The sequence below is a fragment of the Stenella coeruleoalba genome, assembly GCF_951394435.1.
Source record: "Stenella coeruleoalba genome assembly, chromosome: 20".
Classification (NCBI taxonomy): domain Eukaryota; kingdom Metazoa; phylum Chordata; class Mammalia; order Artiodactyla; family Delphinidae; genus Stenella; species Stenella coeruleoalba.
In genome coordinates, this window is record NC_137166.1 from 48,992,977 (window position 1) to 49,018,013 (window position 25,037).

General features: G+C 61.8%; 3 protein-coding genes across 5 annotated transcripts; 1 reads left to right on the top strand and 2 right to left on the bottom strand.

The window, feature by feature from the left end:
* Positions 1–1,198: 1,198 nt before the first annotated feature.
* NKPD1 (NTPase KAP family P-loop domain containing 1) lies at positions 1,199–11,093 on the bottom strand. 2 transcript variants are annotated; one of them, XM_079907213.1, is made up of 5 exons: positions 9,293–9,997; positions 8,952–9,069; positions 8,061–8,176; positions 4,622–4,753; positions 1,199–3,366 (listed from the first exon to the last, which is right to left on the bottom strand). In XM_079907213.1, exons 3-5 carry the CDS (start codon positions 8,158–8,160, stop codon positions 1,559–1,561), a joined length of 2,040 nt encoding a protein of 679 aa, XP_079763339.1. In that variant the 5' UTR covers positions 8,161–8,176; positions 8,952–9,069; positions 9,293–9,997; the 3' UTR covers positions 1,199–1,558. The 2 variants fall into 2 exon arrangements, with proteins under 2 accessions (XP_079763339.1, XP_079763340.1); XM_079907214.1 differs by lacking the exons at positions 8,952–9,069; positions 9,293–9,997 and adding an exon at positions 10,866–11,093.
* BLOC1S3 (biogenesis of lysosomal organelles complex 1 subunit 3) lies at positions 3,179–23,901 on the top strand. 2 transcript variants are annotated; one of them, XM_079907216.1, is made up of 3 exons: positions 3,179–3,259; positions 4,080–4,162; positions 22,096–23,901. In XM_079907216.1, the coding sequence occupies exon 3, from the start codon at positions 22,104–22,106 to the stop codon at positions 22,710–22,712; it is 609 nt and encodes a 202-aa protein (XP_079763342.1). In that variant the 5' UTR covers positions 3,179–3,259; positions 4,080–4,162; positions 22,096–22,103; the 3' UTR covers positions 22,713–23,901. The 2 variants fall into 2 exon arrangements, with proteins under 2 accessions (XP_079763342.1, XP_079763341.1); XM_079907215.1 differs by lacking the exons at positions 3,179–3,259; positions 4,080–4,162 and adding an exon at positions 21,568–21,625.
* On the bottom strand, positions 11,166–21,575 carry TRAPPC6A (trafficking protein particle complex subunit 6A). The gene is made up of 6 exons (XM_079907217.1): positions 20,940–21,575; positions 13,786–13,853; positions 13,519–13,636; positions 12,834–12,917; positions 12,591–12,684; positions 11,166–11,763 (listed from the first exon to the last, which is right to left on the bottom strand). Exons 1-6 carry the CDS (start codon positions 21,069–21,071, stop codon positions 11,732–11,734), a joined length of 528 nt encoding a protein of 175 aa, XP_079763343.1. The 5' UTR covers positions 21,072–21,575; the 3' UTR covers positions 11,166–11,731.
* Positions 23,902–25,037: the final 1,136 nt, after the last annotated feature.

The following is a 25,037-nucleotide window of genomic DNA, read 5'->3' on the forward strand; positions in this document are numbered from 1 at the left end:
CTCTCCACGAAGTGACTCCTGAAGCCAGGCCCCCGCGCCCTCTGGTGGCTCTGCCATCCCCTAGGGCCTCAGGAGACCCTGCATCCAGCAGGCAGGTGGGGGAGGAGAGTGGAGACGGCAAACCTGCCTCTTAACTCGTTGCTTCAGCGGGAAACGGACACACGTCACTTCCACTCCCTTCTAGGTGCAAGTCCCCAGCAAAAGCCCCACACTGTAGGGGCCCATGAATGCCGGGGGACGGGGAGCCAGCTTTGTTTCTTTGTCTCCCAAAGCTCTAGCTTTGGCAGGTACACGGTCGGAGTCTAAGATAAATCGGGCACCAGTCTGACCACTGCTCGGCATCATGTAACGGCGCACAGCCTCCTCCTGGGGCCCGGGGGTGTCCTCAGTCCTGCTCCTGATCTCCAGCCAAATCTAAGGGTTAGTCCTGCCTCCCCAACAGCCCAACACTGCTGGGGCCAGTTTGTTTCCAGCCTGGACTCTGGGTGGTAAGAAACAGAAGCCCAAGTCAAGTTGGCTGAGGGAGCTGCGGGAAGCGATGTACGTTGTCTCCAGTAGCACGTCTACAGAGACGTCGGTCTAACAGCGTCATGAGGACCCGTGCATCTCTGTGGTGGCTTCATTCTCGGGCAGGCTCTCCCTCTGCTGTTGGAAAACATCTCTCAGCATGCCCAGGATGGTGCCGCTAGCTCAGCCATGCCAGGACTGCCAGGGCTTCATCTGCTCCTCAACTTCCCTGTCCTCATCGAGGGGCTCCTTGGGTGGCCCTGGAGCGACCCGTAAGGCAGGTACCCCCTGGACAATCACTCGTCTGGTGGAGGCGGCGCTGCCGGCCCCAGCTGACTGGGGTGCTGTCGAGGCCTAATTAACCCATTATGCCAGGGGAGGAGCCACCCCGAGTGCAGTAGCCTGCTGAGGTCACTGGGGACACCACCCTCAGAAATGCCAGCTCCTGCCCCGCCCACAGAGGGGCAAGCTCGGATGTGGGGACAAGGGCCTGGATCCCCTGAGGCCTGGGTGCGCTCCACTGAGTCAGCTGGGCGCATCCCTCTGTCCTTCATCTCCCCTGACTCCGCAGCCTCGCCCGCTTCCCCCACAGCCACTCCCGCGTCTGGGATGCCAGGGAGCAGGCTGCCAGCTGAGGCTGCCCGACTCCCTGGGGATGAAGTGGGCTTGGCAGAACAGGGCAGGTCTGGTGGCCAGTCCTCACTGAGCTGGGAAGACTGGGGCATGAAGACCAATCTGGGGTTTTTACATCTTCATTTATTGCACTTGAACCCCGAGTTCCTCATGGGTCCTTCTGCCCGGGCTCTCAGATGCTGTCACTGATACACTGCCCCACTCCTGGTGGCTACTGCCAACAGTTCTCTCTGGCTCACAGATTCACCTGGGGAATGTGGCCACCACAGGCCTCATTCCGGACACTGGACCCTGGGACTTGGACCCAGTTAGGCCCCCTACACCCTCATCTGGGCAGAAGGAAGTGTTGCCCTCTGCTGCGCCCAAGGTCTTCCATTCAAGGCCCACCTGGGCTAGACTGACCCCAAGTGAAGGGCACTCAGGCCATGGGTCTGGACTTGCCCCCGTCCTGGGGTTGGTGGGCTTCGCAGACACGCGCAGGAGCCTGGCCTGCCCAGGCCGCCCCGGGGGCGTGGTTAGCTCCGCTGGCGGCGTGCGGGTCTTTGCGGGCAGGGGACTCGGGCGGGCGGGGCGTCTTGAGCGTGCTGACGGCCCGGATGAGGCCCATGCGGTGGCGTATGGAGTGGTCCAGGTTAACCGTACAGCGCAAGAGGCTCTGCGCCTCGGCCACGGTGAAGGGGAAGTCAGCGCCCAGGAAGCGCCGGAAAAGCTCGGGGTCGCCGTCCAGGTCGAGCACCTTCTGCAACGTCGCGGTCATGGTGTGCAGCTCGAGGCTGTGGTCGCAGAACACGTCCCAGAGGGGCGCGTAGGCTTCGGGCGCGCTCCCTGCCTGCTGCTGGTCCTCCAGGCACTGCAGGGCCCAGCTGAGACGGCACGGCCACTGGTTGGCGAGCACGACCCAAGCCACGGCCTGGCGCGGCGAGAGGCCCTCAAAGTCCCCCTGCTGCCGTTGCAGCAGGCGCACGGTGATGGGCACGGTGTTGACGATGCGCCGCATGGACACCACGTTGTCGGGCACGTAATCGATGAGGCAGTCGTACTCGTCGTGCAGGCAACAGAGCGCCTCCTGGATGCTGCGCGTCGCCTTTACTTCCAGGAGGCTTTGCGCGCTCTCGGCCCGGGCCGGCCCCTCCATCTCCAGGAGCGGCGCGACGTCTCCGCCCCCCGCCCCCGCCTCGCCCCCGGTCCCCGCCCCGCCCCCGGTCCCGCCCCGCGACCTCACGTTGAGCGTCATCTCGCGATAGAGCAGGTCGTCGCGTCTTCGCACCGCATCGTGCAGGAACTGCAGTTTGGTGCGGCGGCCCATGATGGGCACGGAGAAGGGTAGCGTGACGGTGCGGTTGAGGAAGAGGTAACCGTTGTCGGCCGTGCCCTTCATGGAGCCGGCGCTCTCGAGGCACGCGGCCAGGATGCTGGGGTCCACCACCAGGATGAAGATGAAGGGCGCGTGGCTGTCGGACAGCAGCGTGTTGATGGCATTGAGCACGCCCACCACGCGCTCCGGGTAGCACGTGTCCAGCCCTGTGATCTCGAGCACGACGCGCAGCCGGCGCCGCTGGTAGATCTCCAGGAAGCACAGGAAGTCGGTGAGCAGCCCCACCTCCTTCTTCACCTCGCACATGAATCCCAGATGGCTGCTGAACCTCTCCTGCGACACCAGCCGCTCAATTCTCTTGCGCTGGCTCACGAACAAGTGCTTGCCCAGCGAGAACAAGGCCATGAGCAGCCCGGAGCTCGAAAGCGTGGTGGCCGCGCCGCCGAATGCCCGGAACATGTTGCCGTGGCCCAGTACGTGGGAGCTCATCGACAGGTAGAGCAGGCTCATGCCCAGGCTGAACGCCGCCAGCAGCCCCAGCATTGCCAGGCACACTCGTCTCCGGCAGTGCCACTCGCGATGGTGGTAGTCCAGCCTCGTGGCCGCCTTCTTGCCCAGCACCGAGTACAAGCTGAAGGGCAGTGCGCCGTATTGCTGGCGGATGCCCTCGCACAGCGTGGCCACCAGGCCGGCCCACAGCTTGTCACTGCCTGCGTACTGCCAGGCGCTGAAACGGATGAAGAGGAATTTGACGTTCTTGCGCCGCAGATGCAACTCGGTGATGATGGGCTGCAGGAACACCAGGTACCACAGCAGCTTCGAGAAGCCCCAGCCCCGTACGGGCCTCAGCTGCCACTGCACGTGCCGCAGCTCCTCGGCCTCCCTCTGGGTCGCCTCCTGCTGCATCAGCGCTGCCGGGACCGAGGGCGCAGGGGAAGGTGTGAGCGTCTAGACCCGGCTTAGGCCAGGCCAGGGCCTGGATGTTAGACGGGGAGCCAGGGCCCGTCTCCAAGTGCTGGGCAGGTGCAGAAGTGCAGAAGGAGAGGCCTGGAGCCAGGCTTGAACAGGAAAGGGTCTGAGGGGGAATTGGGGGGGTCAGGGGAGGGCAGAAGTAGAGCCCCCAGAGGAGAGAGGACCGGTGGGGGCAGGGAGGGCTCTAAGAAATGAAAGAATGCATGCCAGGTGCTGAGGAAGAGAAATGCTGGGCAGCAAGTGTACACCCTTGGTCCAGTTTTCCTGGCTTACTGCCTCTCCTCCAGCTCTCAGCTCAGTTATCACCTCTTCCAGGAAGCCTTCCCTGATCCCCAAGCTGGGTCAGGTGACCCTGGGCTCCCCCACTGCAGTCCTGCCCTCTCTGGGTCATCCCTGTCTGGGGACAGCTCTGTCTCTCACGCTGGTCTGTGAGCCCAGGAAGGGCAGGGCCCTGGTTGTTTGGGCCACCCTGTGTCCCTTGGGTGCTGAGGAAGTGCTGGGAGGAATGTCTGGAGGATGGATCATGAGAGACTGGGGACATGATCTGCCTGCTGTGAGGGTAGTGAGTGAGCCAGTGGGAATGAGTCGGAGTCAGCGCAGAATAGAAGCTCTGTTTCCTTTTACCTTAGAGCTGAATCTTTTCTCCTTCCAGGACCTTGTTTGTTGCTCTGTGACAACACAGGAGCAGGACATGGGCTTGTTCGATAGGTGCTCACCAGGGCTGGGCACACGGAGGTGAGTCACCTCCGGCTTCTCTGGCCATGATTGGGGCTGGGGTCTGAGCTCCAGCAGCGTTTGAACCAGACTAAGTTTCAGCTCATGTCTTCAATTAACATTATCTGTCAGGGGTCTTGTGGGCGCCAGGCCCTCGGCCAGGGCTGAGGAGAGGAGATAGGTCCGAGGAGCACAGAGGTCTGGAGGGACTTGGCAGGAGCCAAGCGAGGAACCTGGGCTTTCTCCCTAGGGTACGGGGAGCCGTGGAAGGCTTTTGAGCAGGGGAAGGACAGGGCTAGATGTGTATTTTAGAAAGACTCCTTGCAGTGGATTTGGGGGGGGAGGGGGGCAAAGGCATAGGAAGGGACCTGGTAAATGCTGGTTTATGGGCATCTGGCGGACTGGCCTCAGGGGTGAGCAGGTCTTAGGGAAGCCTGGGGCTGGGCAGGGACCAAATGTTCCGTTTCCCTTAATCCTCACCCATGATCTTGTCCAGCATCATGTGCAGGCGGCAGCCAAAGGGGGCGTAGAAACCCACGGTCACAGGGACAGGCACGTGGCAGAGAGTCTTGGCCAGGCAGCTGCAGTAGACGTCATCCTCTGTCAGGATATCTGGGGCCCGGGGGTGGGGAAACTGAGTCAATGACGCTGTCCAGGCACCACCCTGCTCCCCGTCTACCCTCCGGAGTGCTCGCCCTCAGCCCCTCCCGGCACCGGCACCCCTCCTCCCTGACTCCCAGCCATGACTCAGGTCAAACCCTCCGACAGAGGGTTTCTGCGGCCGCAGGCAGCCCCCTCCTTCAGGACCAGATGTGCCCTTCTGGGCCCCGGATCCACCAGGCAAAGGCCAGGAGGCCAGACCCACCTGGCCCTGGCCCAGAGGTGTGTGGGAACTTGGCTGCCCTGGCCCCAGGTCACCGGGATAATGGTTCCCCTGGGAAAATCCCACAGGCTTTTCTTGAGACTCCCGGGCCCTAAGATACCGCTGTACACGCTCAAAAGTTCCGCCGAGTCCGTTCCTTTCTGCTCTGCTAGCCTGACTCGAGCGTGGGCAGGCTCCTCGGCTGCCTGTCCACCCCTGTGCCCACAAGTCACTAGTTCCGCCCTGAGCCCCAGGCAGACGCGTCCTCTGGTCCTGGCCCCGCCACCTTTCCCCGCATGACCCAGGCAGAGCGATGCCTCTGGGAGGCACCTTGGACCTGTTGTCAGGGCACCAGAAAGGTAGGGCTCAGTTGGCGGCAGGGCAGGGGGGGAGGCCAGGCCAGCCTCACGGTGTGTGGTGGGGATGACACGCCCACTTTCATAGAGGCCTGGTGGGCTGCAGCATCCATCCCTCGCTGGGGGCCAGCGCTGGGCCTGGAGGCACAGCTGGGAGGGCAGGAGGCAGACTCGGGCCAAGGTCAGCTGAGGTGGCAGCTGGGGAGGACCTGAGCCTGCTCTGCCTGGTCAGTGGCTGACCTCACCTCGCCGAGCCTCTACCAACCTGTGTGTGAAATGGGCATCGAGGCCCCGAGGCTATAGCGACGGGGTTGTGCCTGACCTGGAGCCGAGTCCCCACTCAGCTGTGCTCTGCTTTCAAACCCGACCTGGAGACTGCCACCTCCCTGGTCAGGTTGCCGGCACCCCTCGCCGGGACTCCTGCTTTCCGCCCTTCCTCCCACAGTCAACTCTCAGGTCACATCCCGAGTCAGCTCTGGGCCCTTGTGGCTCCCACCTCCCCAGGGGGAGAAGGCTGAGCCCTCACCACGTCCGCGAGGCCACCTTCCACCCTCTCGGAGCCCGTCTGACCCTCGTCTTCACCTCCCCTGATCCAGCCGCGTGTCCCTCCGTGTTGCCCCGTGAACAGGCCACCTCAGAGTCTGCACTTGCTGATCCTGTTGCTATTTACTCGAGAGAACTGCCCCATCTTTGCTTAAATGCAGACTTGATGGGGCCTCGCCAGATGCCCTTGTTTAATTTGCAAACCCCGTTTCCTCTCCCTGCTTTATTCTTCCCCCCCAACGTGGTTGTCACCCGGCGACACACTTCTGAACTTCCCTGTTTATCTTTTTTCCTGTACCTGCCTCCTGCCACTGCCTATAGAACGTGAGCTCCACGAGGGCAGAGATCTCTGTCTGCCCTGCTTCCTGTGACACCCCCAGAACAGAGCCTGGCGCCCCTGTAGGCGACCAGTACCTGGTCACAGAGTGAATGAATGAATGAATGAATGAGTGGGTGGGTGGGTGGATCCCTCCCATGGCTGTGTTGCTCTCTCCGTCCCTCGGGCCACTCCCTACCTCTTGCTGCAGCTGCACTCCCCAACACCAGAGCAAGCTGGTGTTCATCCCCCGCTGCCCCAAGTCAGGAGGGCTGGGGAGAGAGGAAGCAGAGCAAGGGTGTCACAAGCTGGGGCCCGGGCCCCTGGCCCGCCCGGGATGGAGGCAGCATGGACGGGCCTGGCCTGGAAGCCTTGGATCCCAACGGGTGAAGGAGCAGCGGCTGCCCAGAGGCCCAGTGTCAGGGATGAGCGCCCTCCCAGACAGGAACCAGAGTGAGGGCTGAGGAGGGCAGGCCCCAGGCCTAGGTGGGAGGCGAAGTGGCAGGGACAGAGCCCCGGCAAGGGAAGGCTGGGTGAGCTCTGGACCTGTAGGAGGTGAAGGAGCTACGGTTTACGGGGTCAGGCAGGTGCCAGGTGTCTGCGGGCCTCCTGGGCTCCAGGAGGGCGTTGGCTGCAGAGGGCAGGGCTGGGCCGCTGCTGGCTGTGGTGCGTGCCGCAGCGGGTGAGGGGGTGCGTGTGGGGGCCGGCTGGGGGGTGCTGGCTAGTTGCATGGGGGTGGTAGTGGTTGCGGGCGGCCCCTTCTGGGTGCCGTGAGCGGGGCAGAGCCGCTGCCATGGGGGGCTGGGAAGTGCGGGCTGGGATCGCCGCTGCAGAACAGGGGGCTGGAGGCCCCGGCGACAGCCATCGCCACCCCATGGTGGCCTAGCATGCCTGGGGGGTGGCGACAGGGCCTGTAGGCTTGAGGTGCCGCTGGGTCATGGTACTACTGGTGACAGCATCCTGGAAGGAAGGAAGTGGGGGGTGACTGGGCCTGAGGGGCACTGGCAGGAACCAGGTCAGGTCTTCAGGAGGAGGCTGGGGCTCGTCACTCAGCTGAGGCCCAGGAGAAGTCAGAAGACGAGGAGGGGTTGTGGGCCGAGGCGGGGCCATGCCCTGCCCTCTCCCACGGCTGGGGCAGGGGGTGGGGGGTGGGAAGAGGTGCAGGGGCCTGGGCTTCAGCTATGTGAGGAGCTAGAGGGGGGATTATGCCCCCGGAGCTTCTGCTACCCCAAGTTCTTCGGTCCCTGGGGTGTCCCCAAGTGGGGGGCCGGGCGGAGAGGACTCCACTGGGAGCTGGCCTGGCTGGTCCACAGGAGGCCAGAGTGACGAGACGTGACTGTGGAGGGGGACAGGGTGGGGACTAGGAAGGGGGCTGCCCTGGGAGGCCCCGAGGAGGCTGGATCAGCCCTGACGGGAGTAGCTGCCCCCTCCTCGCCCGGAGCAACAGCGACTGCGGTCACCATGGGCGGCTGGACCCCCTCCTCATTCATACGCACTCAGTGTGGGCTGCGGGCTTGCCCTCCGACCCCTCCCGCCCACCGCACTGCTCCCCCCAGGTTGTGGGGCAGTCCCCACAGGCCTGGCGATTTGGGGAGGGAATTCTGTCCACGCTAGGGGCAGGGGCAGGCCAGATGGGCCCCCACTGCTGGCATCCCCAGCCCAGGCTCCCACCTCCGGCCTCCCAGGGCCTACGGTCCCCACGGCCCCCTGTGCAGATGCCTCCACGGTGAGTGCCGGTGGCTTTTCCCTCCGGGGGCCTGAAGTTCTGCTTGGCCATCCGCTCAGCAGCCCCCCACTCACAGGTCTCTCTTGCGATCAGGGCCGCCCAGACTGAACCCCTACCTTTTTGGTGCCCCAATTCCCTGTCCGAGCAGTAGCGCTTGGTGGGCGTCCGGGGGGGCAGGGCACCCTTGGCGAAGTGGATGGTGTAGTGCTGGTTCATGGCGGCGGGGGGCCTGCTGGGGGTGGGGACGAGAGGCGGGCTCAGTACCCAGCCCCCTCGGGCGCCAGCAGCGAGAACCCACCCACCGGACGGCCCCGAGACCTGCGATAGATGAGACCTCATCCCGGATGTTGGGGTCCTGGGCTACCCAGGTGGCATGGGGGTGCTCTTCAGAGTAACAGGGAGAGGTCAGGATGGGGGGACGGGACAGCCAGGCGCGCGAGGATGAGAACGCTTGGGGGGTAATTCGGGGTGGGTGAGATTTCCAAGGCCTGGGTGTTCGGGAGCTGCTGGGAGTTTCCAAGAGGCTGGGACAGTGTGGGTGCTGAGCCGACGTGGGCTGGGAGCCAGGGGCTGGCTGAGTAAGATCAGGGGGGAGCTGGGTACTGGGCGGGTGCGCTGTGGGCGGTGGAGGCCGGCACCCTCTGAAGGGACTTGAAACCAGTGCGGTGAGAGGCGGGGAGCAGTGAGCCACCGGGCAGGCGAGCGGCTGAAATGTCAGGGCTGAGACATTTGGGACCTAATGAGGGGTTGGAGGGAGGGGCCTCTAGGGGAGCAGATGAAGTCGGCGTGGTCCAGTCTGGGGAGAGGCTGAGCAAACTGGGGATGAGGCGGGGGGCACTGGGTTGAAAATGTGAGGCGCGGAAGCGAGGGAGGGAGGCTGTTGAGGGGGCAGGCGCGGGAGAACCCGAGGGGCAGAGGAAACGGGTGAGAGCTGGAGTTGGTGAGGGTTGGGGGCCTGGCGCGTGGCCCCTGCCCACCTCATCCCCCCGGCCTGGGGTCCCCCATACCTGATGGCAGCCTCGCGGCCCCAGCTCCCTGCCCCGCCGCTGCCGCCAGCCGAGCCGCTGTGCCAGCCCCACCGTCTGGCAGCATCGGCGCAGGCCAGACTGGTGAGAGGCCCGGGAGCTGGAAGCCAGGAGCCCAGTGGCCCGACCGGTTTGCCCACCTTGTCCCCGCCCCTTCCCAACAAGCCTGCGCAGTCCCTGTCCCGTGCGCTCAGCTCTCAAGGACTGGGGGCTGCCGCCGCCCCCCCACCCCACCGCGGTACCCCAGTAAGGGATGGGGATGGCAGGCCACGCTGCTGCCCAGGGCGGGACCCGCTGGAGGGTCTGCCGGTCTGGGCACTTACGCTGTGGGAGGGAGGGAAGCTAGGGTACGGATTTGGAGTCCAGGCCCAGAGAAGATGCAGCCCCAGGTTCAGGGGCCAGCTCCCCCAGGGCCCCGCCGTGTGAGCTCGGGCGGGTGACTTCACCTCTCTGAGCCCCGGCTTCCTCGTGGCTGAGCAGGCCGGCGTCCCTGCCTGCCTCTCGTGGTTGTCAGGAGGAGTCCCCTGAGCCCAGAGCCCGGTGCTCAGCAACGGTGGCGCCAGCTGGCCCATTTGCCAGCTGCTCCAGATGCTTCACGTAAAATGACGACGACACGCGCGTTCCAGCCTCGCCAGGAGCCGTGCTCAGCGTACATGCTTCTCTTTTTTTGACTCCAACACGCGGATTGCGGGATCTTAGTTCCCCAACCAGGGATTAAACCCAGCCTCAGCAGCGAACGGGCAGAGTCCTAACCACTGGACCTCCAGGGAAGTCCCAACATGCTTTTTTATCTTCAGTAACCTCTTTCCTCGTTGCCACGCTCCAGTGGGGCGGGGGTGATGCCCCCTTTACTGGTGAGGAAACGGAGGCCTGGACTGGGGAGTCCCTTGCCCCGGGTCTTAGGGAGGCAGAGCCAGGCTTTGCAGGCAGTGGTTTGTGCTGGGTAGGTGGAGGTGCCTTGTGGACGTTCTTCGAGAGGTGAGAGCGGGGTTGGGGGTGGGGATGGCTGGGCAGGAGGTGCCTTAGACACAGCGTGTGGGGGGGGCCCTTCTGCTCTCCAGGGTCCTGTCTCCCTGTGGCTGCTGCTGGCGTGATGGGTCGAACAGAGGTTCGTTCCCCCGGGAGATGAGGGAGGCAACCACAGAGCTGTGCCCAGTGACCAGACACTGCCCCCTGTAGCCCAGCTGTGCCCCTTCCCTCCCCTGGGCTACTTCTCTCTCCCCTCACCAGGCTTTCAAGCAACTTCCTCCTCCCTGTCCTCTGCCACTTTAGGACTCTGCCCCCCTCCCAGCACCCCTGCCCCATCAGGGAGGCCAGGCTGGTGTGTCTGAGTGGGGGTGTGGTGAGTCTGGGGGGGATCCTCCAGGACAGCCCGGAGTTCTTGAGGGCAGGGCTGGGCCGATCCCCCGCCTGTCCGTGCGCACACAGTTTAGCTGAGTGACTGCGATTCATTTGGGAAACATCTGCAGGCTCTGTGCTGGACAGTGCCAGCACCCAGCTGAGGGACCCAGAGGGACCCACAGGGAAGTGCGGCGGGACGTAAACAAGTAAACACGGCGGCAGGGCAGGACAAGGCAGTCTAGGAGCCCCCCCACCCCCCCAGGGCTGCAGGCGCCGGGCGAGTGAGCAACTGCTCCGAGGGATGTGGTGGGCAGCTGAGGCTGGTGGCTGCTGGACACCGGAGAGGGAGCAGGAGTTTGGGGAGTGGGCCAGGCAGGGGATGGCATGTGCAAATGCACGGAGGCAGGCCAGGGACCCGCGGTGCTCAGCTGTGTGCGCTGGGGAGGGGCCGGATGGGGTGTCTGCAGAGGAGCCCCACCCACTGAGGAGACCCCTCCTCCTCCCGTCTGGGTCTGTCGCAGCCTCAGCGTGCAGATCTGAGGTGGGGGTACTTACCCACATCAGGCAGCAAGTGGCAGAGCCTGGCAGAGTCCAGACGGGTGATGCCCTCGGATGCTATGAATGTAAACATTGGAGGTGGCGGCAGGGGGTGGGGTCCAGGCATGGAGGCCGAGCTGCCCAGGGACTGGTCAGCCTGGCCATTGCTCTTTTCTTGGTATGACTCGCATCCGCCAGGCACATGAACTGTGTATTCAGGGGTGTGTGTGTGTGTGTGTGTGTGTGTGTGTGTTTTGGGGGAGCCGAGGGTGTCTGGCCCACCTCACCTGCATCCATCCTTGGTCCTGGCAGCCCCAGCCCAGCCCACCCCTGCCAGCACCCTGGGGGCCCTTGGCCCTGCTCCTAGGGAGAGGTCCGTCCTGTGGGCCCCGCTGGGAGGAGAGCGGCCCCAGACTTGACGCTGGCAAGGGTGCCAGCACCAGGGGCCACCCTCCGCTGCCAGGTGTGCAGGGCTGAGGCTGAGGAGGAGGGGGCCCAGGAGAGGAGGAAATGTGGGCTGGGGAGCCACACAGGGTAGCCTGCTTCCCCCGCAGGACCTGTGACACAAACAGTCCCTTTGCAGATGACCCTGCCCCCAGCACCCTGCGTGACCCCCACCTTCCACTTGGAATCTGGTCCCACGTACAGAACCTTTATTGAGCACCTGCCATGTGGAGGGACGTGTCCGATGTGGGCTCCCTCCACACCAGCCCCGACTGGGGCGGGGTCCACCTTGCCCCCGGGACACCCCCACCTCCCTATGACACCCATTTGTTGAGGGCTTATGAGGCCCTGAAGCGGTGGGGGGACCCCGTCTCCCCAGCACCAGCCACCACCACGGGCAGCAGCTGGGTCCCCGGGATGGGGTGGCGCCTGGGGCTCCCTCAGGATCTCTGGATCACCACCTGGAACTTACCTGGAAGAGAAGGGCTAGCTTTAGCCTGAGGCTGGGACCGGAGGGGAGAGGCAGCATCCCCGTAGCTCAGAGATGTTCATCCCTGCCCTGCGCCAACAGCCTAGGTGGCCTCAGCTGGGCCTCAAGCTTCCTCACGGTCTAGGGTGGAGATGCTTCCTGCCCACCTGGCCTGCATCCCATGGCTGTGTGGGTGACTGGGGGCATGAAGGCCAAGCATGTCGGTTGCTGGGGAAGGGGCTGGCACGGGCTTCTGGGGCATGTATTGCTCAGATCCTCCCAGGTCCCCGGTGATGAGTGGGCCTGGGGACTGGCAGAGGGCAAGACACCTGGAGGGAAGGGGACTAGAGGGTTGGCTGCAGGCTGCCCCCAGGTAAGGGTGGGGCCTCGGCCTGTCTGATGGAGGGCACTGTGGGCCAGCGGGGACCCGGGGGTCAGGAGGACAGCCCATCACGCCGGCTGCAAGTTCCATGGGGCCTAGCTGCCTGTGGAGCCCCTCAGCACAGCACCAACCCGGGTGACTTCCATTATGTCCACCTGGGTTCCCGCACCGGGAAGAGTGTTCGAAACCACTAGACCAGCTCATCGTCAAGGGTTGTCTCCTCCAGGCTGGCATGCCCCAGGGGAAGCAGGCTGCGGGGGACATCCAGGGGCAGGGGCGTGGATGCGCTGTACCAGCTGTGTGGCCTGGGCATGTGACTTAAACTCTCTGGGCCCAAGACTCCCCATCTGTGAAATGGGGCTGGGGTGGCCCGGCCCCACCTCCTCGGCCCCCCTGGAGCAGGGGGACCCCTGCCTCACTCGGACGGGAGCCCCCCACACCAACTCACAGGCGGGCAGGGCTGCCACGGAGGCGGTGACCAGGCTCTTGATGCCCAGGGTGCTGAGGGTGCCCCGTAGGAGGCCGCAGGTGAAGGCCAGGAACTGGGGGCGGGGGACACAGGTCACTGTGGGCAGAGGGGGAAGGCCAACACCCAGGACCAGGGGGGCCACGCTGGGCCCCTCCCTCTCCCGGGGTCCTGGGCTCGGGGAGGGGCCTGCCTGGGGCTGGAGTCCCAGCACCGCCCCCGTACCTTGGGCGCTTCCTCCAGGTACTGCAGACCCGAGGCCATCCGGATGAGAAGGGGGAAGCTGTGGTCCTGCAGGACGTAGGTCCCCTGGGGACAGATGAGGGGCCCATGGGGGCTGGGGTGGCACCTGTACCTTTGTTAGCGAGGAGGGGAAGCAAGGACCCAGGGCCCAGCCCCTCTGGGCTGAGGTCTGGAAGGACCCTTCCCTCAAAACCGTGGTGGTCGGTCACGGGCCCGTCCTTCAGAGCTGCACGAGGACCCACGGGCCTTCGGCCCCGGGCCTGGTGTCCTGCCCCGCTGGGTGCGTGACCTTCCAGGGTGGTGGTGAGAAGCTGCAGCCCAGGCCCGTGGAGCGGCCCGCCGGGCCCCGGCACAGCACGGGCTCCTAATGGGAACTAGGACCAGGTCCGGACAAGAAGCATCAGGCCGAGGCGAGGTGCCGCCGGCCGCAAGGGGCCTTCTGCCGGCTCTGGGGCCCATCCTGGGAGGCCTGCGGGGAGGCTGGAAACAGCTGCCACGCCCCACGGCAGCCTCCTGGCTTCCCCTGGAGGATGACACAGAGGCCCCGAGGGGGCCCGTGCCTGCCTCGAGCTTGGGCAGGTCCCCGTGGCCGGGCTGGGCCGGCTGCAACCGCCCCGCGCGGGGGAGTCCCCTCCCCGGCTCTTGGGCGCTGGGCGTGGCCACGCACCTGATGATTGGTGCGGAGGCTGTCCATCTGCTTTTGGAACACGGCCGCCCACACGTCTTTGCATAGGAACTTGAGGGCGTCCAGCTCCTCCCTGAAGGCTAGCGTCTCCCGGGGCAGCCTGGGGTGGGGCCCAGGCCAAGGGAGGGGGGAGCCCCGAGATGAGGAAGAGGGAGGAGACCAGGCTGGGTTCCTGTGTGGAGCAAGGTACCCTCCCCGCCCGGCTGTGCCCAGGAAGGGACCCCACCTCAGCTCCTGCCCACCTCTCACCTCTCGCCCAGGGCCTGGCCCACGCGGAAGCCCATGCCCTCCAGGACCGACAGGCTCATCTTCTGTCCCTAGAAGGCCAGGGAAGAGAGGCGCAGGGGCCCTCGGTCACCTGAGGGAGCCGGGAGCCGCTGGGTGTGGGGGCTGCGAGGAGACTTGCCCGGCCCTGCCCGTGCAGGGCGAGGAGGCCCAGAGGGGAGGGCCTTGCTGCACAGGCTGGCAGGACAGGCCGGCTTTGCCCCTTCACCTCCTCACATGCCTCCAGAAACCCCATCAGCCCTCAGGACCCGCTCCCCTTCATACCAGGAAAAAGGGGGTTTTCCTCAGGCTCAGCTTCACCCTGCCGGTCAAGTCTTTCCTGATAACACCCATCACTTCTTATATGCACTTTCAGTGTCTGTCCTTACAACACCCTGTGGAGTAGCACTCCCGTTACCCCAGAAACTCAAGGCGACCTGCCCTGGGGCTCATGTGGCGAGTAAGGGGGCCACACGGCATGGGCCCTGGCCTCTGGCTAGCAGGGGGGCTGAAAAGTCAGCTGTGATCATTAGGCCTTAACATATTAGCTGAGAATCCTGGGAGGGACGCACAGGGGCACAGGGGAGGGAAGTGTTCCCTCGGTGCCCGGTGAAGGCAGTGGTGGCAAAGCGGCCTTCTGGAGGGCAGGCCGGGGTCTCACGGTGGAGGGGCTGAGGGACAGGGGTGGCAGGAGGGCTGCACCTGGTATCTGTCCACGTGCCCAGGAGTGTGGACGGCGAGGCTGGAGGAGAGCTGACCTGTGTGTGTTTTTGATCTGTGTGACCTGGAGAGAGCTGAGCAGGCGAGGGAGGCTGGCCCAGACTGGGGGCGTCAGAAATACCAGGACGGCCTGTGGTGACCAACACGGGGCCAGGCACACCGGGGGAGGCGCGTTAGAAACAGATGCTGAACGAGCAAAGTGAGGAACTGGGACTCGAGCACACGCTGTGCCGGGTGCCCTGTACAGACCCCCTTGTTTAATTTTAACAACCCCATAAGGTAGGTTGTATTTCACACCTGGAGACCAGGCACAGAGGGGTTAGGTCACACCTCCCAGAGGCCCCCTCAGCCACGGGGCTGTCCTTCGGACCTGAGCAGGTCTGGCTCCTGCAGGTGGGTGGCAGATGGGTGGGCGGCCGGGGCAACACCCCCAGCTGTCCCTGCGCCAGGGAAGTGGCAAGGGCCGAGGCCCGCTGGGGGGGCGCGCCAGGCGTAGGGAGGTCGGAGCAGAGGCGGCCTGCGTGCCGGCCCTCTGCTCTGCTGGGCTACGTGATATGCAGGCCCTGTCCCGCTATTCTGTGCTCTTCCCGCGAGAACCGGGCCTGGGGAAGGACACAGCTTCCTGCTGGTGGCACTGGCGTGCGCTCTCTGGTTTCTTCCAGCACGGCAGGGCCAGCCTTGCGGGGAGGGCTTGTAGACTCAGGATGTGCGGGATCTCAGCTTGGGGCATGAGAGGCAGAGAGGGGGACATGTGCCTGGTGGCTGGTTCTGGGGTCCGGGGCCAGATCAGCCCCTGACCCCTACCAGCTGCCCCGTGCCTCAGTTTCCTCACGTGTAAAATGGGGACCTTTCCAGGGTGTGGGTAAGTGCAAGCCAAGCGCTCTGAGTCAGGCTCAGGAAGCGCTACTGTCATTGTCATCTGCAGCCTCTGCACCTGTCAACCTGCATGACGAGCTGATGGGGAAAGGGAAGGAGAGACCCGTTAAGGAGGGGCTCTGTTCTGTGGGCTGGCGGATCTCAGCACCTGGATCACTGCCACCCTGCGTCACCTCCCTCCTAGAGGCGAGCTACCCGAGGGGGCCTGGCTGGGCTCCACTCTAAGTGCATCTGTGTCCCGAGGGACAGGGAAGACCCCAGGACTCCCCGTTCATCCCACAGACATTTCCTGACTGGCCTCCGGGAGCTCGCCTAGCAAGCCTAGTGGGGATGACGGGCACCCAGGGGATGACAAGCTGGTGAGAGGGCGGAGGGTGGTGTGACCGGCACACTCACAAGGGTGGTGTGACCGGCAGCTCACTCTACAGCAGCTGTTGCTGTTGGCTCCATGGTCCCCAGCCCTTGAAAGGGGCCAGTTAAATATCTGCTGCACTGCAGAGACTGGGGGTGGTGGGGAGGGGGGAATAATGCGAGCAGGGAGGAGGAGAGGCGGTGGGGAGGGAAGGGCGGAGGATGAGCGGGTGACTCGGGAGAGAGGGCGGGGTAGGAGGGTGGCAGAACCCCACCTGCTCTCTGGCAGCCGCCTCCCAGGACTCAGCAGTGTTCAAGCCCCAATCCCTACCAAAGCTCTCCAGACACTAGGGGTTCGTCATTCCTGAGGAGGGAGGGCAAGGCGGGACACTCCCATCCCATTGGAAGCCTCTGGAGCCCAGCCCAGAGCCAGTGCGTTTCTGGGCTCCCCACGCCTGCCTCAGCCGAGTTGACACAACAGCCCATGGAGAGGAACCGAGATAATGGGAGAAACAGGGGGGACCCCTCAGAAGAGGCTTATCAGTGTGGGCACGAGGGGCATCCACGAAGCAGCACGGGCACTTGGAGGAAGGGACAGTCGGACAAGGGAACGTTCTTAGAAATGAAATGGTAGCCAGAAGAAACGTTTGTTCATGAGGGAGCTGAAAAAGAGACAAATCCGGAAGGTAGGTAAAACCTCACAGATGGTTAAGAAAAAAGGAAACCACGAGGTAGGAAAAAAACGAGAGAAAAGTTGACATGCGGAAAGAGACCTAGGAAGTCTAGGAGTCCTCTGACTGCGAGAGATGGAACAGTGCTGGAGAAGAAATAATGAAAGGAGCCTAAGAGGAACACGTGCTCTGCTAAAGGCAGATTCAAGCGTCCAGACCGAAAAGGGCCACAGAACTCCGAGTAGGATGAATGGAAAACAAGTAAACCAAACTGCCTCCCCCCTGGTCCCATCCTGGACTGAAACTCGATGGAGCTGGGTGGGGGGCTGTGTGCCTGGCCTGCCTGGCCCCTTAGTTATTAGTTATTTGTGAGGTTCGAGCCCCACCCACGGAACCACTCTGTGCTGGCCCAGGGCAGGGCGTCCCAGGAAGGAGCAGCACTGGTTCCTGCCTTAAGAAAAGCACAGGGAGGGCTTCCCTGGTGGCGCAATGGTTCGGAATCCACCTGCCAATGCAGGGGACGCGGGTTCGAGCCCTGGTCCCGGAAGATCCCACATGCCGCGGAGCAACTAAGCCCGTGTGCCACAGCTACTGAGCCTGTGCTCTAGAGCCCGTGAGCCACAACTACTGAGCCCGCGTGCCACAAATACTGAGCCCATGTGCCACAACTACTGAAGCCCGCGCACCTAGAGCCCGTGCTCTGCAACAAGAGAAGCCACCGCAATGAGAAGCCTGCGCACTGCAATGAAGAGTAGCCCCCGCTCGCCGCAACTAGAGAACGCCCGTGTGCAGCAACGAAGACCCAACGCAGCCAAAAATAAATAAGTTTGTATATATTTTTTAAAAAAGCACAGGGAGAAGGGATGACTTCCGGCTTCCCCAAGGTGAATGGCCCCAGAAGACCCAAAAGAACTATGCTGCGTGACCAGGTGAGTGACAGGGTGAGAGCACACCTCCCACCCCGTCGCCCTGTCCTCATGCACCCAGGTGGTGCCCAGACAGCCCCAAATCCCACCTTCTCCGCTGACACTCTGAGCTCACCCAGCCCCCCTCCACCTGCCTTCCGTCTGCTCCTCACCGCTGCTCGGCACCCTGCAGCAGCACCCTTCCCCACCCAACCTCCATCCAGTCTCATCCACGTGGCCAGGGAGGACTTCCGGAGAAGTAAATCTGAGCCTGGCACACCTCAGTGTAAACCTTCTATGGCCCCCACCGCCCTCAGGACAGAGCCCCAGTTCCCGCACGGAGACCCCACTGCTGGCTCTGTGGCCTCGGATGCACTGCGCCCCCTCCAGGGCTCTGCCCCCTGCTGTCCACTGTGCCAGGAACTGGTTGGTTTTCTAGGCTCTTGCGTGAGGACAGGACTGTATCTGATGGCTGCTACACCCACCACAGGCCCTCCTGAGAGAAGGGGCTGGCCTGGGCACTCACTGGGCCTCGGTGGACCAGGGCCTGCCCAGCAGGGCCGTTCCCGGGCCAGCGGCCAGTGGATGACAGCTCATTACACACACAGAGGGGTTCACTCCTTTGCCCACATATCTTCAAAGTTCCTGAGGTGGACAAACCACAGCCTCTTCCTCCGACTCCTGGAACTTTTCCCTCTGATAACAAAGGCCCTTCGACCTCCCAGTTCCTCCGGCCAGTCTTCCATTCAACCCGTAACCGTTCAGGAGAATCCATTCAACAGCCACAAATAACCAGGCAGGACATGGAGATCAAAAAGCCCTAAACAATGACTGTGGCTCCTGGACGCCTGTGCTGCGGGGACAGAGATGAACCAGCCACCATCGCTTTCCTCAAAGGGCTCTGGGGCAGGTGGGCGGGGCAGGCCTAATGCCACAGACAAGCTCCGGCACAGATGCCCGAGTCCTGATTTTGCCTTTGATCCTGGCTGTGCAGCGTCGGAGAAGCCCTCCTTCTCTGGTGCCTCAGTCCCTCCCCTGTAAAATGGGATGATGACGTCAACCTCAGAGTGCTGTTCGGAGGACTGAATCAGATAAAATCCTGTGCTGGAGACACGATAAGTACCCAAGAAACAGAAGGTCTGCGTGGCGTTCAGACAGGACACTTGCCGGACCAAAGAGAGGGGCAGAGAGGGGAGGGGCCGGGAGCAAAAGAGAAAAGACTGCGTGAAAACAGCGCAGCTGCCCACGATGTGCTAAGAAACGGGGCTCCCCAGCTTGAAAGAATGTGGGGAGATGGTAGTCCTTCCCCTGGCTGCACACAGGAACCACCCAGAAGCTCTGAGGCCTGACGCCCGGGCCACCTTCTGGCCCAGCTCCACCGGAATCTCTGGTGTGGGACCCCAGCATCAGAACTGCAGAGGCAGCTGGGCAGAGAGCCACGCCCAACGGTCACAGGCGCGTTCGCGCTCTAAAAGCCCTGTGCTGAGCAGAGCTGAGTAACCGCCTGTCCCCCCTACTTGCTTGGCCACAGGAGCCCATTAAGATCCTCCCAGAGTGTCAGAGAAGACACTAAGACAGGAGAGAGTTTATAGCACAGGCTTTGGAAGTGGGAGGCCCAGTTACATTCCTGACTCTGCCACTTGACAGTGAAGACTCCATCTATAAAAGCCTCTGTTTCCTCATCTACAAAGTGGGGAGGATCGTGCTGACCTTTGTGGGTTGTTAGGTGGATCAAATGAAATCAGGAATGTGAAGCCCACCAGGGCACACGATAGGTGCTATTATGGGCCACGATACTAAGTGAATGCCAGTCCCCGCCCACACCCTCCGTGGCACAGGGGCTGCACTCACTTCAACAAATCCATGCTGAGGACCTACTATGGGGTGATCAACACAGACCCGGTCCCCATCCACACCACACAGCAGGCAGCCTGGCAGAGGAGAGGCTGTGAATCGAAGGATCATATGGGTACATAATTCAGATACACACTTATTGTGATGCAAGGATACCCCACTTCCACTGGGGGCTCAGGGAGGGCTTCCCCGAGGAGAGGACATTTGAGCCAAGATCTGAAGGATTAATAGGTGTCAAGGCAGTGACGATGTGACAGGTGAAATGAGCTGGAAGATGAGGGAGGACGCTGGTACAGGGCAGAGAGGAGGGAAGCCAGACTAAAGCAGGGAGGGGCCAGATGGGAACCATATTTGGACAGCACAACAGGAAGGGCCTGGCTGATGGCTGGAGGTGAGGGAGGAAAGGCAGATGTCAGGGACTCCTGGGTTTCTGGTTTGAAAGCCAGGATGGATGGGGTGCTGAGACACTGCAGCCCCCTCCCCAAAACACAGGCCAGCGCACACTCCCTCTCCCACGCGCTAACGTTCTCATAGCATTTCCCAAGGTACAATATATACTCATTTATCTGATTTGCCCGCCTACCCCACTATAACCTAAGCTCCAGGAGGGCAAGGGTTTTGGCATGGTTCACTGAATAATCCCCAGAGCCTACAGTAAGGCTTGGCACCTTGCAGGTTTTAGTGACAGTCTGTTGAATGAATGAACTTGAAAAAACTATGTTGAGATGATAACAAGCAAAACCTTTGTCCTCCTGAATTGGGAAGAAAACACAGACCAATAAAAATGTCTTGCATATTGACGATGATGATCACAGAAAGAATAATAATGAAAAAAGTGAGCACAGCCCCACTTATTAAGCACCTACTCTCTCCGTCACCCTTTCTTCTTGGTAACAGACTTTAAAACAAGAGCTCCGTGTTCTGAGGGCTGATTAGGTGCTAGACATCGTAATAAGTGCTTTGAAGTCTGAGCATTTATGTTTCATAAGGGCCAACTTCCAAGATGCCAAGCACGCTCCTTCCGCAGGGCTTCGCAGAAGGCTTCCCCCTTCCTGGAATGCTCTTCCCCCCACTTATCCCCGGGGCTTGCTTCCTCCCTTCTTTTCCTCAAAAGGCTTTCCTCCACCATCCAGCACTCCACCTCTCTTCTTTCCCCGACTTGGCTGAAGTTGTCTTTATAAAACTTCTCACTAGCTGGTGGCACATTCTATGTTTATTTATTGTTTGTTTTGACTCTCCTACTAAAACGTAAGCTTCACGAGGACAGGGAAACAGTGCCCTGAATACAGCAGGCGCTCAGTAAGTTTGCTGAATGAATAAATGTCTCGCTCGGAGTCTTAGGTGCTGTTATGATCTCATTTTACAAGGGAGGAAACTGAGGCACACAGAGGTCGAATCACTGGCTCTCACACCCTGTATGAGTGATGCAGGCGGGATTCAACCCAGGCTCAATATACGACTTCTCAATATATACCCAGTAATCGTAATTACTGTAATTGCTACCCGCTTACTCTGTGCCAGGCTTTGAGCTAAGAGCCTGACCTCGAACTGTCTCGCTCAGTTTAGCTGCGACCCTCGAGGCTGGCACTGCTGCAACCCCGCTTTGCAGAGGCGGAAGCTGGCGCCTGAGGTCGCCCAGCGAGGCAGGGGCGGGGCGGAGGTCCGACCCGGGCCGCTGCCGCGCCCTCTGCTCCTCCCGGGGCCTCGACCCGGCCTTCCCGCCGCGGCCCGTGCCTCCTTCCCCCCGGGGCCCGGCGCTCACCCCGGGGCCGGGGTCCGGATCTTGCGCCCACAGCTCCGCTACCATTTCCGTGTGCAGAAACTCGAACAGTGCCGCGTCAGCCATGCGCCGACCTTCCCTGCCTAACAACCGTCCAGCGCCTCTTGTCCTCATTGGCCCGGCTGGGCAAGCCCCGCCTCCTGCACCTAAGCGCGAGCCCGCCCACTCGCTTCCATTGGTGTTTCGGGCTAGCCCCGCCTTTCTTTTCTGGGCTCTTGTGGTGCGCGCCTGAACTTGGGAGACTAGGGGGAGGGCCTGCTTTGTCTATATTGGCCGCACGTGACAAGCATCTCCGCCCTTCCCTCTGCTTCTTCCCCGTTTCCGGGTCCTCGAGCATTTCCATTGGCCGAGTCGCTTGTTACACGTGACTTCTCGTCATTTAGAGTCCCCGTCTGTCTACACGCCTCGCAGCACAACGCGGAAGCGCCAGCCCAACAGCTTTCCTATTGGCCGTGCCCATATTCACGTGGCTCTTCACACACACCCCTCAAAGCTGGTCCTGAGGGCTTGCTTCCTGGTTGGTAGGCGAGCGGCCCAGGTGATTGGCCGCCAACACCCGCCCAACCTGCTCCCCTATTGGTTGGGGCTGCCGCCTTCTCCTTTCTCGGTAAAGACTCCGCACTTCGGCTAGGTAGCGGATCCCGCAGGCTGGGCGCTCCGGTGACTCGGTACGGTCTTCGGTGATAGCGCTCCCTACCCCGCCCTTAGTGCACCCTTCCCAGAGTCCAGTTGGGCTGTTACCCTTTCTGTGACCCAGGCACTTGTACCTGAACGGCTCAGGAGCCCGTGTGCTTCCGAATCTGACACAGGCTTGGAGGAGGGTGTGGCCTCTGCTAGGAGGCAAAATCGGAAAGAGCTTAGTTTGGGACTCCGGGTATTCGTGCCTCAGCCTTGATCGAGCTGGTGGTCCTCAGTTTTCCCATCAGTACACTGAGGAGGCTGGGGTCTAGTAGCCCCCATCATCATCATCATCAGGGATGATGATGCAGAAAAGGAAACTGAGGCCCAGGCAGGGGAAGCAGATGGCCCCAGATTGCTAAGGTAGTCAGTGGAGGGGCTGAGAATCCAGAACTTGCGCCTTTTAACCACGGCAGGGCGCCCGCCTCTCATATCATCCCTTCGCGCGTCTTCTCCCTAGCTCGCGCCATGGCGTCCCAGAGTCGTCGGCGGAGGCCGCTGCGGAGGCCTGAGACGGTGGTGCCGGGGGAGGCGGCCGAGACGGACTCGGAGCTCTCTGTGTCCTCGTCGGAGGAGGAGGAGCTGTACCTGGTCTTCTCGGGCCCGACGCGCGGCCGCCCCACGGGACTGCGGGTGGTCGGGGAGGCCGCGGAGACCGACTCGGACTCGGAGCCGGAGCCGAAGGCCGCGCCGAGGGATCTGCCTCCGCTCGTGGTGCAGCGGGAGACTGCCGGGGAGGCCTGGGGAGAGGAGGAGGCCCCGGCGCCCGCCCCCGCGCGTTCGCTGCTGCAGCTCCGACTGGCTGAGAGCCAGGCGCGGCTGGACCACGACGTAGCGGCCGCGGTGAGCGGCGTGTACCGCCGCGCGGGCCGTGATGTGGCCGCCCTGGCCGGTAGGCTGGCGGCTGCCCAGGCGGCGGGATTGGCGGCGGCCCACAGCGTGCGCCTGGCGCGGGGGGACCTCTGCGCGCTGGCCGAGCGCCTGGACATCGTGGCCGGCTGCCGCCTGCTGCCCGACATCCGCGGCGTGCCGGGCACCGAGCCCGAACAAGACCCGGGGCCGCGGGCCTATCTGTGACCCACTCTCCCGCCTGACTGAGCCCTGGGGGTAGGCCTTGCGGCCTCTGGGACCTGGCTCTGTGCCGTGTTTAGCCACCCACCCATCTTACTGTCACCCTCAGAGATAACCCCGCCCCCTGGATAATGCTCTGTGTGGGGGGGGAGGGAGGGGGGAGGATGGGGGGTTAATGCTGTGCAACCCTGCCAGGCCCTAGCATCTGGTTCCTCCCCCTGGCCCTGGCGCTTGCTCCCTGGTTCAGAGCTTGTGTGTGTCTGAAGCTTGGCTCAAACTCCTGGGTAACTAGCCACTCCTTAATCTGTCTCCATTTTAGCGGTACACAGAGCCTCACCTCTCCTTTCTGTCTGCCTTCCTCAGTTTGGTTTCTGTTCACAGGGGCTGGTCCTGCTTCTAGCGTAGATTCCCTGATGTCTCCGGCCCTAGTCCCACTTCTGGAATTCTGCCCTCTAATCTGGACTCTTTTTCTGCTCCTCAGGCTTGGCTCTGATTCCATCTCCTCCTAGTCCTTGCCCTTCCGCCTCCTGGCTCCTTCTCCTTGGGCTTAGCTCCACCCCCTTGGCCTGATCTTGTTTGCTGGGTCCAGCTGTACCCTTAGGTTTGGTTCTGCTTCTTTTTGCTTCTCCCATCCTGTTTACGTACTAAATTATGGGCTCCAGGGACCCCCTATGGTTTTCTTCATCAGGCCCAAGATGAGACCCCCCTCTTGACCCGAGGAGGTCCCCCTCCCAGCTCTCCAGGCCCAAGTTGGTGTGTCCTTCCCACCCTCCAGGCCAAGATCGCGGCTTCTGCCCAAGTTCCAGGTACAGGATGGGCCTCCTCCCGACTCTCCAGGCTGCGAGTGCCGCCAGCAGGCACTTAGGGCCCAACACAGACTCGCCCTGGAACTTTGGGCACAATATGACGCCACTTTGCCGATAGGGACCACATGTATTTTGTTTGGTCACCGTGTTGTTCCCTGGATGCTAAAAGGGCTTGGCTGTCTGGCTTGTCTCAGGGCCTGGGGTTAGCTCCTTCTTTCTGCTCCTCACCTGGTCCCTCTTCTCCCAGCCCCAGTCCCTCAGTCCCATTCACATTTATTCCCCTCCCCCGCTCTTACCCCAACCTGAGCTGAGATCTGGGCCCCCAGGATGGAGAAGTGGGGAAGAACGCTCTATGGCAGACTCATTAAAACTCAAGACATTTATTGATATGGTCCGTTCCTCTTATCTCGCCATCTAAGCTGGGGGCGGGTGGGTTGGTGATTTTGCTGAGAATGTGGGTCCCGCGAAAGGGATCCTTCACGCCTGGCCTATTGCAGGAGAGCCTGTGGCCGGGAAATCAGGGCTCCTAGTTGTTTGCCCTGGTTCTGCACTTATTTGTATTTTGTTAATTCACCACACATTTGTCGAGCTCCTGTTCCTTGCCTGTCCTTAGCTGGGCACTGGTGGTGCCCACAGGCTGGGCCCTTGCAGAGCGCACAGTCCCCTGGGGGAGACAGCCATTGAAATATTCTTGCAAATAAGTGGATAGTTTTCATAATTGTAATTTATACTTCAACTATAATTCTTCTGGCATTGTGATTAGTGCCGTAAAGAAATACAGGAGCTTTGTGAGGGTGTAACTGAGGTCTGTCTGACCTTGTCTGGGGGGAGGTCAGATGGCTTCCCTGAGGAAGTGATGAGTGAGTCTGAGCCAAGCCCTGAAGGTGTAAAAAAGGTGAAACAGGTCTGGTAGAAAAGAGTTGCAATCGGTGGGAATAGCATATGCAAAGGCCCTGAGGCAGAAGGGGGCAGAGCCTATTTAACAAAAGAGGGTGATACCTTCTATTCTCCACCTTGAGTGGAGAGAGCAGGGGAGATGGGCGTGGTGAGGGTGGTGAGTGCTGTGCTAGCAGGGGCCAGACGGAGCTGAGCTTTTAAACCAGGTAAAGATTCTCGATCTTTATTGAACAGCCAGTAAACAGAGAATGATGCCATCTGATGAATGTGTTTTGTGAAGGAGACTCTGAGACTGGTGCTTCTGCAGTGTGGTTGCCTCTGATAAATACCCAGAAATACTGGTTTAAAGAATCAAACTTCCTTTTAAAGGTACAGCTGAGCTCAGAGAGAACATGAGAAATCTCCCGGACCCAAGTTAATTTCTGCTGCACAGCAAAGGGATTTAGTTCTACTCACGTGTGTGTGTGTGTGTGTGTGTGTGTGTGTATATATATATATATATATATATATATATATATATATATATATATACAGTCTCTTGCATATTCTTCTCCATTATGGTTTGTCACAGGCTATTGAATATAGTTCCCTGTGCTATCCAGTAGGACCTTGTTGCTTATACATTCTG